This window comes from Zonotrichia albicollis, chromosome W (genome assembly GCF_047830755.1).
Source record: "Zonotrichia albicollis isolate bZonAlb1 chromosome W, bZonAlb1.hap1, whole genome shotgun sequence".
In the NCBI taxonomy this organism is placed as follows: Eukaryota; Metazoa; Chordata; class Aves; order Passeriformes; family Passerellidae; genus Zonotrichia; species Zonotrichia albicollis.
The window spans coordinates 2,994,337-3,010,003 of NC_133859.1; the positions used below are offsets into that span (position 1 = coordinate 2,994,337).

General features: G+C 45.6%; 1 protein-coding gene across 1 annotated transcript; it reads right to left on the minus strand.

Annotated features, from left to right (window-relative positions):
• Nucleotides 1-322: 322 nt before the first annotated feature.
• Nucleotides 323-10,459, minus strand: LOC141726862 (transient receptor potential cation channel subfamily M member 8-like). Its single transcript, XM_074531972.1, is given in 9 exon segments — nt 323-373; nt 2,044-2,077; nt 3,954-4,053; nt 5,751-5,941; nt 7,333-7,396; nt 7,399-7,509; nt 8,294-8,465; nt 9,220-9,358; nt 10,091-10,459. Coding segments are annotated over 9 exon segments (948 nt in total). The 5' UTR covers nt 10,177-10,459.
• Nucleotides 10,460-15,667: the final 5,208 nt, after the last annotated feature.

Here is a 15,667-nt window from a genome sequence, read left to right on the forward strand (position 1 = left end):
CAACTAAAATAACCTTGGGTTAGTCATAGTTTTTCAAAGGCAAGTGAGCAAACAAGGTATTTGACAGCGCCAAAAATTGATAGAAACCCCAGATGGAAAACTGTATTTTTCAGAAAGAAAAACACAAATGAGGAACAGAATTCTGGTTTCCTTTCTTTCCCAGTATCAGGCAATATGAATACAAGCATCAACAATTAATTCTAGCTCTTCTTCCAAAGACACACCAATTGAACACCATAAATGCTGGTAAACTTTCAAGGCAGAGAATGGATTTAAAGAGGGTTACCCTGCTCCAGTAGCTGCTCTTGGATTTCAGCTGCACTCATTTAATTTTACTGGAAATCTCTTTCAGAAGGCCTTTCAAATCAGACAGCTTTAAAAAAAAAGAATGAGGTTATTTTGGTAAAGTCTATCTAGCTGAAGGAAAGCAATGCTAATGAGAAAGTATTGCACCAAATGCAAGAGTGCTCAAGAAGACACTCCCAATTGCAGTGTTCATCAGGGCAATTAATGCAGCAAGCCCTGATGCCTCTGTATTTCAGTGAGTTAACCAGCAGTTACCAGAAGAGAGAAGCAAGAGATGGGTATTTCTTTTCAGGAGAGAATTAAGGTTAGGAGGATCTCCTTTCAGTTTCAAGAGCAGCATCACTAGCCACAGACTGGCTCACCACTTCCCTTTCAGTCTAGGAAGCAAACTATCATTTTGTAATCTAAATTACTTGACAGCAACCAAAATATGTATATGTGGCTCTTTTCACCTGTGAGCTTCTCAGAAGTCTGTGCTTCATACCAAAGCCACTCCCCACTTCAGAGGCCAGACAGATAATTCAGTCAAGCCTCAGAAAACACCCACTGTGAAGGTCTTTTCAGCATCACAGTCATAAAAAGATTATTTGTAGGGCAATTCACATAATGTGCTCTCTGGTAGATTGGTAGCTTTCTAGTGCTTAGTTACCCCATGCACACAGCACCAGAAGCTAAACTTGACACCTTGGGAAGGGGACATGTCAGCTGTGTGACACCCCTTCTTCCCATTGGTGTTTCATGGGCCTGTTACACAGCTAAATGCTGCAGTTTAAGGTGGAAATTACTTCTATTTTATTCCATCCCACAAGGAATACTGAGAAACACTCCTCCAGCACTGAGCAAGTGTTTTTCTGTTTCATTTTCCTGCACAATATGAAGCTCTTGTGGCTTGGAAGGGACCTGACAGCTCATTGTGTTCCACCCCTGCTGTGGGCAGGGACACAGGCTGCTCTAACCCATCCAACCTGGCCTTGGACACTTCTAGGGATGCAGGGGCAGCCACAGCTTCTCTGGGCACCCTGTGCCAGGGCCTGCCCACCCTCACAGCCAAGAATTTCTTCCCATTATCCCATCTAATCCTTCTCTGTGTTCAAAACCATTCCCTCTTGTCCTAATCACTGTTGTATTGCACTAGATATTTAGTTGGTTACACTGGGTGTTGGGGGAAAACGTTTTTGGGTCACGTGAATGGCATGTTCCCCCTTTCACATGGGTTCCCCTCACATAACCCCCTGGTTCTGTATGCCTTGTGGTCTGTCCCACGGATGGTCCCTCCCCTCACCCCTCCCGGATGTGGCCCTCTTTCCCCGCCCCCACCACCTGGGGCATAAAATCCCACTGCAGGTGAGACACACCCTCTTTGCTGCTTGGGTGGTCGCCTGCGCCAGAGTGACCTGTCCCACACGAATAAACTGGACACTTTGACCCACGTGGCAGGGAGCGCTTCTCGTCTCTTATCTCGTTCATGCGGTTCTGTGTCGGCTTGGGTCCTGAGTGAGCCAGGTTTGGACTCATATAAGCCCAGAGATCCACGGATACTGCAAATCACTACACTCCCTACACACTCCTGTCCATGGAATCAAAACAGCAAGATAAAAAAGCCCAATTAAAATGGGGTCCTGGTGACAGTGACAAAGACTGCACATGACTCTGGGAGGCTCATTTTCCTTGCCATGGCACACCCCCTGCTCCACCAGAGAGAATCACATTCCCCAGAGCAGTCTGGGACAGAAGTACCTTTGCATCCAGCTGTCTGAATCGATGCACCATCCTAGAAACCAGAAGGAGAACATGGAGCAAAGGGATCAGTCTGGATACCAAGGAAAACTTGGCCAATTACCACACCCCACCCCCCCTAGGGCTCCATCCTCCCAGGGAGGCAGGGCTGCACATGACTGGCATAATTTTTAGTACAAGTAAATGAAATAACATGCAAATTATTATTAGCAGGATGCTATTCCATTTTCCTTCTCAAGACACTTTTGCTTCCAGTACTAAGGAGATGGTTTTGGAATTTGTTTGGCTTCTTATCCAATGCTGTGTGTCTCTGGGTAGTGTTAACCTAAACACTTATTTGGGGACAGCAATGTTCATGCCCACGGATATGGAAGGGTCAGGTTTTTCTTGCCCATTCCCATCAACTCTCTCTGATTAAGGGAAATACTCAGGCTGCCAGAAGTTAGCAAAGTTAAGCAATCTTAACAGAGCAGGTTTTGCTCTCTAGCAGTGCTCTGTTTTCTTGCTTTCTTTCTGTTTCTTTTTTCTCTTATACTAGTACTCTGAAAACAGTGAGACAGATCCCAAAGATAATGTTTCCATGAGCTGGCAGTCAAAGAAACATCCAAGTCTAAGTGTCCAAGCCCCAAATACCATGATTCTAAAGATCATCTTCCCTCCTTAGAGGTCTTCCCTACTCATGCTACTGAGTACACGTCTCTATCTGGATTACTGCTGTGGGAATGTCAGAGATTCCAGATCCAATGGTAAAAATTCTCTGCTAAGAATATATAATAAAAATATATAATAAAATAATAACATAATATTATATAATTATAATTATAAAATATATAATAAAATAATAAATGCATAACCATAGAATTATCTGGGTTGGAAAAGATTGAGTCCAACCAATTCCACCACTAACTCGTGTCCCCAAGTGCCACATCCACACAGCTTTTAAATCCCAACCCAAGGTGGGAGTGCCACCACTGCCCTGGGCAGTCTGTTCCAGGGCTGGAAAACCCTTTCCACAAAAAACTTTTTCCTAATATCCAACCTAAACTAATCCTACAGCAAGGGTCAGCTGTGGCACTGCTTCCCATGATGAGATCTCAAAACACCATGGGAAGACATTTTCTTCTCTTCAGCAGACTAAAAAGCACCATTTCACTTTAGAAATAAAAAGCATGTTTATGCTGTTTGCTTACTTACTCATTAGTTTGTAAACATTTAGATCTGCTGAAAACTTGCCTTCACTAGCAATGTTCAAGAGAAAATTAAGAGAATGAAGACAAAGATGGGCAGGTGTCCTGGTTTAGGGCAAATTTGTTAAAGAATCTGCAAAGGAGGGCCCCTCCAGAAAGCAAAACCCACACGGCCCCTCCCCCCAACCGGTTCGGGAAAAAATTCCTCGGAGAGAGGTGGAAAGAACCTGTTTATTTGACTGGCCCCGCACCCCCCAGCACACAAAATGAACAATACCAGATGACACCGCTCTGAGAAAGATGACAAAATCAGAAAGTCTCTTTCGGGGGGTGGTTGCTCTGTTCTCAGTCCCTCCGGCGCTGGGCCAGCCGCTGCAGCCGAACCCTTGGTGTTCCCGGGTCCCAGTCCAGAGCAGGTTTGAGATGGTCACAGAAACAGGAGAGGATAAACAGTCCAGGAAGGAATATGGACTGTTTAGCTAGAACTAGCTAATAAGCAGAGGCAGAAAGCAGAGCAGAAGCAAGAGCAGAAAAAGAGAGCAAGCAAAAGCAGCAAGCTGAAGCTGGAAGTGAAAAAACAGCCTTATGTACCGCTTGTCTCTGTGTCCCTGATAAGAGAAACCCAAACAAAACTTCCACTCTTCAGAGCTGGTCTTAAAGGCACAGAACAGATGAATGGGGATATACAAGCATCATAACGTCACCCCAGGACAGCAGGCTTACTCTTCTGATGAATCATTTGCTTTTGTATTGATTTTGATGAGGTAATTTTCCTTCATGACAGCTTCCCATGCCAGGATTTCATTGTCCTCATTTCGTGAGCCTGGGAAATGTATTTGAAGAAAAATTGCTTAATTTGTCTTTCCAAAGCCAAGGTGCAAAAAGGCTGGATCAGTGTGTGCATTCTGAGGTTAATGATTCCCTTCTCCACATCCTGAGCACTCACAGCCCCACTGCCCACCCCTGACAGATGTGACACCAACACCTTGCACTGAATGCTCCTGGCAACCAGAGTCACTTAAAAATACAAAATATGAGCAAACATAAAACCCCAAACCAGCCAAACAAACATAAAACACCACCCACCTCGCCAACCTTACAAGCTCCAAAAGTCTTTCTGGACTTCTTTGAGTCTTGGTTAACGCAGGTGCCTCTGCCTCAGCAGGTACAGGACATTCTAGCAAGTTTCCATCTGGGTTTGAGCTTTCCATTTGTTTCTACATTATCCCATATTGGATCATTAAGAGTAACACTTCTAGGAACCACAGTGTAGGATTTTTCATTGAACTGAAACTCTTCAGAATGATGAAGAATTGTTTTCTCTAAGAAGCATTTTGTGGTGGTTCTGTAAATTCAAGAGTTGATACAGATGAGCCCACTTTGAGGCATCAAAGCCCTCCAGGGTAATACTTCAGCATTTTATCATGTTCTAGGAGGACAGCATAAACCACAGGGGCTTAAATAAAACAATAAAATTAACTGAGACAAAAGAAGTCCAGGGCTGAAGTCCCTTTCTTCCATCCAGTGCTCCTCTGAGCTCACACACCCCTCAGCTGTTCTCCCACATTCCAACAAGTATTTAAGCACCCAAATCTCAACCATTTCCATAAGAGTTAAATGGGGAAGGCAGGATTTTACAACAGTCAACACATCAATGTGCTTCCTCCACATATTTCTCAGTTCCTATCATCAGCAAAACCACAATCATTTTCTGGCTCTAATTAACTCTCCCATTCTTTCAGAGCTGCAGCACCCATTGTGCATCATTTGAGCAGGAATTTCTGCCATCCAACAGCTTCCTCAGCAAGGAATTCGCACAGCAATTTGGACAGCCAAAATTAGTGCTAAGCAATTTTATAGCCAAAGCAGGCTCTTCCTCCTAAACTGGTAACAAATCCAGCTTCCGCTGCAGGGCAACAGGCAGGTTGCTGATGGATGGGAATAGCCTGTCAATTAACTCAACTTATGCTCTCTCAGCTGAGAAAACACTACATTTGCTGGAGAGATGGGGGGAAGGCTTGTTAAAACAATTCCTATCTGTGTCCTCTGACAGAGAAATTAAATGAGAAATAGCTCAAGAACTGACTTGCCATTTTTGAGGTGGTTTGTTCATTTGGCTACATGGAAATTGTTTATTCTCTTTCAGTCACTCCCTAGCAGGAATGAATTACAAAAAAAGCCTTGCAAGGCAGGGAAACAGCACAGGCAGCCCTAAAGAGTTAGGATTAATCTGAAGTTTTAATGATTTACACACACAAGGCAATTCTACATCAAAATGGCTTGGACAAGAGAGCGCTGGCTAAATCTCACTTGAAAACTTGAATCTTGCTGAAGAGATTTCCAGCAGCACAGTGGATTTGCATGACAGAGGTCTACATGGCCCTTGGAAATTTCCCAGCACAGCATAAAATGTCTGGAATAAGCACAGGATGCCATGGAGGATCTGCAATGCACCTGCTGCATTGGTCAACAAGGGCAAAATCCAAGGTTCCTTGGGCAACAAGGAAAAATCCAACTCACAACAGATGGATGGCTCTTTGCTTTCCTTGTTACAGCAGCACTTGAAGCATTTCCTCAGCACCATGTATATGTAGGTAAAAATGACAAAGGGGAAGGGGATGGTCAGGCAACTGCAATATTCCTGCACCAGGAAAAAATGCTGGAACTTCCACACCTGGTCATTGTTCTCCTGCACTGATCCAACTGTGTAGCTGATGGGAAAGAGAGAACACACCCAGCATGAGTTATTCACGAAAGAGCTGCAGCAGAGCCAAGAACAGAGCAATCCTCTACTGTACCAGGCCACAGAATCCCAGAGTGGTTTGGCTTGGGAGTGACCTTAAAGCTCATGCCAATCTACCCCTGCCATGGGCAGGGATACCTTCCACCATCCCAGGTTGCTCCAAGCCCTGTCCATCCTGGCCTGGGACACTGCCAGGGGCAGCCACAGCTGCTCTGGGCACCCTGTGCCAGAGCCTCCCCATCCTCACAGGGAACAATTCCTAATTCCCAAACTCCCATCCATCCCTGCCCTCTGCCCTCTGGCACTGGGAGCCATTCCCTGTGTCCTGTCCCTCCATCCCTTGTCCCCAGTCCCCCTCCAGCTCTCCTGGAGATCTTTAGGGCCTGGAAGGGGCTCTGAGGTGTCCCTGGAGCCTTCTCCTCTCCAGGTGAGCACCCCCAGCTCTCCCAGGCTGGCTCCAGAACAGAGGGGCTCCAGCCCTTGGAAAATCTCCTCTGGACTCATCCCAGCAGCTTCTGATGTTAGGGGCCACAATCACTCATTTATTGACTAGGAGGTTATTTAGCTTGTTCTCCTTCTTAGTAATTTGCAAATGGGTGGAACTAAGACAGTAGGGAAAAAAACCAAAACCTTGAATTTACAAATAAACTGGAAAAAATCTGAATAGGAAGAAAATGCTCCATGTACTTTTACTACCTCAGCTCTAAGCAATCTTCTTCTAGCCTAGACACATGAGAACAGGATGCTTCTTCCCAAGATACTGTGTCTTATTAACTGAGCAGATAACTCCCTTCTTAGGAAAAAAATAAACCCAAAAAAACCCCAAATCTAAAACTAGAATGCTAACAAGAAATTTAAAATCTCCTAAGATTTGTAGCAGAGGTATTAAGGACACTCCAGGCATGGATCAAATCCATGGCACAAAGCACTGTATAAACCCAGCAAGGCAACAGCCAGAGGAGCACGTTCAGGTTAATAAAACCACAGTGTCCTGAAGAGTGAGAACAACTCATTTACTCACTCCAGCAAGGTCAATGGGGCAGAAGAGTGAGAACAACTCATTTACTCACTCTAGCAAGGTCACTGGGGCAGCAGCTCACACTTGGCAAGGCCCTGACCCAGTATCACCCCCTGTGTGAGCCACGGGGGTTCACACCACGCCCACAGTGCAGAGGATGCTCAGAGATGGAGGCCAAGGACGGGCAGCAATCCCTCCCTAGGACGCTGCACCAGCTTCCTCAGGCTGCTGGGACAGATGCAGAGGCAAGGGGTGGCTTCCTGCTGTTTTCCAGCAGTGCACTCCCTTTCCCAGGGAAATGCCAGTGCTGGGATGCCCGGGAAGGCTCCTGGGGTACGCACCCGAACATGGCCACGAGCAGGTTGACCAGGAGGATGTTGGTGGAGAGCATGTAGATGCACACCGGGGAATGGTGATCCACTCGGGGAAGCGGGGCTGGTTGTTGGCATCCAGCTCCACGCACAGGGGCTTGGACTCGTTCCCAGAAAAGGCGCAGTGGTCAAAGTTGTAGGTGGTACCTCAGAGAGAGAGGGGAGAGCAAACAGTGAGCTCCTGTTCTGCTGGGCTGTCCTGGATTGCCAAGCAAATTGTGTTCTGTTTGCCATCTGTATGGCAGCTGTCTGGGGAGACACCTGCTGATAAGAGGCCATAAATGTCACTGCATGGCTGATAAGAACTACAGCATCCCACTGAGAGATGTGAGCCCAGAGGGGAGAGCCAAGCATTCTACCCCAACATAATGTGGAGATTCTGGAACATCAGCGGGGCTTTTCTCTACTGGATTTCCCAGAGTAACAGCTGCTCTCTTCCCCTGGATTTTCAGAGGAAGACTGCACCTTTCTACAGGATCCCTGCTCCAACAGAACCACACCTGACACTCCAGGAGGACTGCAGCCACAATTTCAATGGGACTGCTGCCAACACCCTGACCCACAGAGTGTCAGGTTGTGTTCTGACTCTGTCAGTGTTTTAGTTTACTGCATTGTTTATCTTTTTATTTTCTTCCCTATTAAAGAATTGTTATTCCCTGCTCCCATATTTTTTGCCTGAGAGTCCCTTAATTCAAAATTTATAGCAATTCAGAAAAGGGAGGGGTGGTTTTACATTTTCCATTTCAGGGGAGGCTCCTGCCTTCCTCAGCAGACACCTGGCTTTCCAAACCCAGACAAGGGCCCAGCCCCAGCTCTTGCCCTCATCCCTGCTCCCTTTAAACTTGGAGGCAAGGGGCCAGCACAGTCTGGACAACCTTTAGGAGTACAGAACCTTTGACCCAGCCAGGAGAGACCCCCAGAAGATAAATACCATCAATATCATCAGGGTACTGGCCAAACATAGACAGGTAGGGCTCGTAGATGACCGACCGGAAGATCCACTCCCAGCGGTGCTTGTTCTTCCTCAGGATGCCTTGCCTGGCCACACCAAAGGCCACCATCCACACAGCAAAGAGAAAGATGAAGAAGAAGACATCTATCATCTGAAAAAGGGACAACAGGCATCAATCAGTGCCCCACTGCAGGTTTGTTGCAGGCCACACATGGATGACTTTTTGCTCCTCGTTTCACCAACACACATGGTAACAACTGACCACTCCCATTCAGAGAACTTCAAACATATTTATGCAACCACAAAAGCAAGGCATGTTTGGGAATACAGGATATCCCCCTGGCATTAAGACAGGCTCCACAAAAGCCAGAACCAGGTAAAAAGGACTGTGGCTCACCTTATCCCTGTGAGATGAAAGCTTCTGGAAATGCCACTCTGGATGTCTTCCAATCAGCATTTACAGCACAGACACTCTGGCCAATGGTCTCATGAATTTCTAGCACTGTGTGAGAGGATCCTCATCACTCTCTTTCTCAGGTACTCGTGTGATGGATGCAGTGGAGGACCAAAATCCTCCCCCTGTACCCTCTATCATCACTGTCTTGTTTGGGGAATACTCATGGGAGCAGCAGAAATACCACTGAAACCTTTGTGGTATGGAAGACAAAAGCTACCAGGAAGCAAATCCCTCTTCTGTTCTTCAGCCTGATCCTTATTCTCTCTCTCGACACAGAAAAATGTCCTGCTCTTAATTAGATCCCATTTAAACCTTAATTCATCCTGTTTAGCAGATTTAACTTGCTGCCATCATCAGAACATAGTGATTTCGCTCTTAAGAGGGAAGGGAAAAAAAGAAGTGTCACATCATTTATTTAGACTCTCTTGAATAGCTGCCAGAATTTTACCATCCTCTGCAGCATAATAATTTTGGGTCCTAGATTCCTGCTAACTGTGAAAATGTGGATGAGCCTCAGGGTAAAAACTATGTAGTCCAAACAGAAAATTACTCTCCCGGAATACCAAGAGCTTTCATCAGAGTGAAGCCTGATGGAGACAGCAGAAGAAAACAAAGAGAAGCCTTGGGTGAATCATGCAGAAATCAGGTAAAACCACACAGAAACATTGAAATGGAGAGTGGAAGGTGAGTAATTGGAAAGCAGAGCACAGCTATGCAGGGCCCCATGGCCTCCCCCATCTAATGACAGGTGACAGAGATGGTTAATGCACACTCCGTTTACACCCTTCCTTCTGACATGCATCATATCCCTGCTCATTTTTTCTCTTAAAGCCATTACCAGCACAGAAATCTGTACCTGGAGCTACTCCCACAGCCCTGTGAAACCACCACAGTTCAACAACTGCCCCACTGCCCTGAGGCAACAAGGACTAAGTTACAGCTGACTGAACAACACCTTTGGAAAACGTGTTTCCGTCATTTCTTTGCCATGGCTTTTAACTGACCCCATCATGTAGAACAGCTTTTGGGAGGTAATGACATTGTTAGGCTGCTGTAGGGACAATCACAGTCCTCTTAAATAGAACACAAAGCCCAGGTGGTCATACTAAATAGTCAGTAACAGGAGCCACAGAAAATCCTAAAGATCCCCTGACTTTTTTTTTTTTTTTTTTTTTTTTTTTGTCAGTATTTGGGGCCTTCATAAAGGGAATTTCATGAACACACTGATCCCCAAAATTTCATTGCAGGTTGTAGTAAAACCCCACCTTAAGGGAGGGAAGCAATGCTTTAACATGGACACAAGAGAAGGCACTACTCACCTGAACACAATCCCTGCTATGAAGTAGAAGATTGCAAGGGTATCCATAACATTCCACAGGTCTGAGAAATACTTGCTGCCGTTCATGTACCACTGGGAAGGAAAAAGAACAGAAAGTAACCTCCACACAGCACAGTTTCCTTGCCCAATTAGCTTTTTGTCACACAACAGATAACACCAGAGTTCAGATGGCTTTCAGTTTCCCCAGAAAGAAGGGTTTAGTGTGTCCAGCAATGCCACAAGTTACTGGCAAGCTGTCTTTTTGGGTCTTGCTGTGACCCAGGAAGCACTGCAGAGGGGAGGGGGGTCACAGTTTAGGGGTAGCTGATGCATCCTGGCTTCTCTCCCTTCACAGAGATCATTCACTGATCTGCCCCCAGCTACATGCACATGCTTTGGATCCAAGATGCAGATTTAATTTATTCTTTTAACTACAGAGCTGTCTATTTCTGAATTGCAAGTCTAGTGAGAATCCCTGCTCATTCCCAGACTGACTGGCACAGCAGCCTGGATCCCCACAGATCCTGGATCTGTGCAAGAACCAACCTCAGGAGTCAATTCAGAAGTGACTCATGAGGACAAGAAGCTTCAGCAGGACAAACCTCTGCCAGGCCTGGAGAAATAAACTGCATCCCCAATCATAATTCTTTTGAATTTCAATTTTCAATGAAATAATCAAAGTTTTGGAGAGTACTGCTCAGTGAATCTCTAACTGGCATATCCAAGGAAGGCAATTCTGCCCTTAGTGCTTCTATGGGAAACAAACAGGAATCAAAGGGAGTATTCTCCTAGGTGCTGTCTCTGCCCAGTAGCTCCCTAAATCAAACAAAACATCTGGGACTGAGGTGCAGTTCTCCAAATTCCAAGCAGTTCCTACTGCTGAGAGGTGAAGTGCACAGAGGTTCTGTCCAGATTCCTGCTCCACAGGAGAAAACAGGGCTCTCCTTCACACCCCACCAGTGCACCCACTCACCTGGCTGGAGGCTACCTCCATGTGCCTAAGGAGGCAGCAGGGAAAAGGCCTCTCCAATTTCCCTAGGGCTCTAAACAGGACTGGGAGAGCTCCAGCTACTTACAAATCCCTGGGACCACCAGAAGTGAAAGCAGGGCAGAGCCAGTGCCTAAAAGATCAGAGACTGTTCCACACCAAGGGCTGATTTCTCTCCAGGACTGGGTATCTGACTGCAGCAGCTACATGGGACCCCAGGCAAGCTGCTCTTACTTGCCATGGATGTAAAAACACAATCTGAGATACCCCTCTCTTTTATTTCTTTAAATACAAAGGACACAGACACAATTTTGATGCAGAGTTAGAGCCATGCACACATGGTCTATCTCAGGGGAAGCCAGGGAGGAATTTCCCCAAGAAGTTTAGAGGATTGGGACACTGCTCTGCTTTTCTGCTCCATTTCTCCTCCTCAGGAAATCAGCTTTGCAGCCAGAACACTGTCTGCAGATAACTTGAAATCTTCAAATTTAGCTGCCTCCACTGCCAAATTGGTACAGTCTGGCTACCATTGATTAAAGGGAATTGCAGCAGTTCTACCTGCTCAGTGTAGTAAGAAAAAGGGACATTGATAGGAAAATAAGGTTTCTATCCCTAAGGTTTTCCCCAGGACTTTTGCTGGGTACACACAGGACATGCAAGGACATGTCCAGAGACACCAGAACCTAAATCAGCAGAAACAAACACTCCATTAGTGTTTTCATGGCAAAAAAAAAAAAAAAAAAAAAAAAGTCTTTTACTTTTCCCCCATTTTCTTAGCAAGTAAAGTTGCCATAAACAGGGTTCCACCTTTACTATTAAAAAGGGAAAACACCACAGTAACAGCAGCATCAGAAATGTCATCCGAGCTCAAGTATAAAAACATTATTGCAGGGTGGGATGATCCAGCAGATCACCCACAAACACTCACGAGGGGACTCAGGCCTTACAGCAGAGTCAGAAAGCAGCACCAAACCCACACACCCACTGCTCTTTGCTCTTCCGACTGCCCCAGAATCCTCCCACTGCTCTGGCTATGAACTGGCAGAGAGCAGCTTGCCCTAAACCCACCAGATTCCATGTGAAGTGAGGAGAAGATACCAGGAAAGTGGCTGGCTATAAAGGCAGCCCCACATGCTGTTCCCACATCACAGCTGGTCCTTGAGTCTGCACTGAGCCACCAAAAACTGAACAGATGATTAAAAGCTAAATAGAAGTGCATAAAGGTATGCAGCTTACTGGCAAAATGAAAAAATAAAGGGGGTGGAATGTAGGGAAGAGAGGCAGGCATGACTTAATCTAAAGCAAATCTAAATGATTAATCTAAAGCTCTGCACCAAGATAAATGTGCCAAATCTAACCCTTTATTACCAACTACCTTGGCAAGCCAGGCATTCCTGGGGAACATCTGCACTGGCATCATTATCTTCTTGGTGCACAGACACTGCAGCTACAGGGGCACAGGCAGGGACTAAACACCAGAGGAAAAAACCCCTCACTGAGCCCTGAGCAGTCCTGCTAGGAAATTGCTCCCCTGAGCCATTGGAGGGGAAAAGCCACAGGGCTGTGGCTCTAACACTGAACTCTCTGGGGTTGCAGGAGCTGCCTACTTGTTTCACTTCATCACAAAGCAGAATGAAGACCAGCACGTAGAGGATGATCTCCAGGTATTGAAGATGGAGGGAGAGACCCAACTTCCTTGTTCAGCATCTGACTCCGTTTATTCACTCAAACCATCACTTTTTATAACCGTGTTAATTAAGTTCATGCATATTGCAAAATCTGAGCTCCTGACAGGCTGTAGAGAAAACTTCAGCTCCTCCTTTTGTTTTCAATACCTGAAGTTAGTTTACTGAAACCAAGATCAGTGTTCTCATCCTGATATGGAAGGTTCCCAAAACCTTCATCTCTATTCCCAGACTGACTGTCTGCTCCCAGTAGCAGCCAAGGACAGAACGGTTTGAGAATCTTGTTGTTTATATAGAAGGTGGCTGAGACCCTAATTATTTACAGGATCAAGCCTTGGAAAGGCTGCTTTACAGCAGGCTTCTATATTTCTTTAAGGCATACTTGAACCAGGCTCTCCACATCCAGGGCCGTGGGTTCCTTCTGGAAATCCATCAGCAGCACGTAGGCAAAGAGCAGCAGGAAAGCAATGTAGAAGATGACGTTCCAGGAGAAGACCACAAAGGGGGACGTGAAGAAAGACACATAATATAAGAAGAGTTTCTTACTCTTCTCCACAGGCTTTTTCCTGAGGAATTAAAAGAGGGAAAAGGTCTCAAAGCATAGCTTTTAATGCCTGGAAACATCTGTGTTCTTAAAAGCAAAAGAAAAAAGGGTGCAAAGCTCAGAATGTTACTTCAGAGGTAAAGACATCCTGCACCCACTGCCCTCAGGCACTCCAGCAAACTGGTAAATCTTCCAGCTTGGATGGGGCTTGGAGTCACCTGGGATAGTGGAAGGTGTCCCTGCTCATGGCAGGGGTTGGAACAAGATAAGCTTTAAGGTCTCTTCCCACCCAAACCATCCTGTGATTCTGTGATCTTATATCCAAGATCAGAGTAAAACACAAACTATCAAAAGCTCATTTGCCTTTTTAATACCTTCATCTAAGACTGCCCAAACACTGAACAGCTTCCCCAGAGTGGCTGTGGAGTCTCCACCCTTGGAGAGGTCCAAAACTGGGCACAGTCCTGGACAACCTGCTCCAGCTGACCCTGTCTGAGCACAGGGTTGGACTGGGTGATCTCCACCCAGACTGACTTGCCCTAAGATTCTACAATTAATTAACTTGCTTTCCCTCTGAAAAATTTCCCACTGATGAAAAGTCAGTTGATTACCTGAATGAGATGAAACCACAGCCTATTAAAGGGAAAAAGAACAGGCACAGTATAATCTTCCAGTTCTTAGTGTCTCTTGAAATCTCTCCATACCACTGTTTGGAGAGGAAATTCTGCAGGGAAGAAGGAAACACCCTCATTTGTGCTAACAGCAACAAAATCACCTAGGAATGCTATTCAGAACATTTGATTTGGTAAAAATAAACCCCAAACTTTGAGATTTCAGTCAAAATACTAGAGATTTCTGTTGCAACAAACCAGAAAGGTCTCAGCAATGCTGGCTCCTTAGGTCAGCCATGCTCCATCTATGTGATGAGGAGTCAAAAATGAGGCTGAGCAGGACTTGACCTGATTGATAAAACACTCATCCATGCTGGGCATTACATCCACACTGTGCAAGCCAAGAGCAGAAATCACTTCAGGCAGCCTTTATTACCCAGTTCATTAGGATTTATAGCCCCAAGCCAAGATTTTTTTCCCCTCCTGATTTACATTTGTGGGTAGAGGAGCCAACAGCCCCTGTTAGAGCACAAGAGCCACAGTGACCTGCACACCTTTCCCTCACAGCCATTACCTGCACGCCTGGCTGGGCAATAAACTGCTGGTCCCTGGCCTCCACTGCCAGCTCCAGGCAGTTGCTGCCTCCCCAGGCTACACAGGAATAAGTCAGCAGCTGCTCTGCCAGCTCTTCATCATTGCTGTAGCACTCGGTGAACAGTTCTGGAAGGAAAAAGCAGCTCCAACTTCAATTTCCCACCAACTTGGGTGTAAATATCTTTAGTGCAATGTTTTTGATATCACATTTTCAGCACTGCAGAATGACTGTGCTGAAATCCCTTTACAATCCTACTTGCACATCTTCAACTTTTGATACAGAGTTTGAACCTGGATGGAAAACTGTAACACTAAATCACACAGAGAGCATTTAGTTCTGCACTAAAAAATTAAGTAAAAAATATTAATTTCTCCGTAAACGACTCAGTAAATCTACTTGCTTCATCAGTTTTTCCTAAATTCTGTTTGGCACTGATCTGATGAATTATAGTCAGTCCAAAATTAACAGTAGGGTTGAAATAGTCAGAATCTGATGCTTTTTCACTGGGAAATGCACTGTTCACTCCTTAGTATCCTGCTAAATCATCAGGCCTGAGGGATGTAGATACCTTTGAAAAAGTCTATTAAAGCAGTTTTTGCTTTGTGGAATAAGAGAAATCTCTGGAAACAAGCAAAATATTTCCAGCATGGCCTTGAGCTGGTCCTTGTAAAGTCACAGAACCATCAATCTACTTTTCACCTGCAACTTGTTCTCACTCCCCAGAAGTACTCCCACAAATCTGAAGGGTGTTTTTTCCCAACCTGAATACTACCAGTATTCATTAGGAAAGTGTCCAATTTTCGGCTGTTTGGATGGCCTGGAAAGGCCCGGGGTGGCTTTGAGGCAGCCCGCGCTTCAAAGGACGAGAAGAGGCTTCAAATCTTTTCTCGGTCTCGGTGTTTATTAATTGCTTATCTAAAAGATTTTCTCTCGGCCCGACAGAGCTCTGCTCAGCAGCCAGCCATGAGCACACTCCCTGCCCTCCGGGGCGGTCACCTATCTTTATACTCAAAGTTACGTATACAATATTTATCATTTTTCCCCAATACCTTTTACCCTTATTAACCAGTGCACTTTTAGTAATGACCAATCCCAAAGTGCCACCATCACCACAGAAGATGGAGGAGAAGAAGAAGAAGAAGAAGAAGAAGAAGA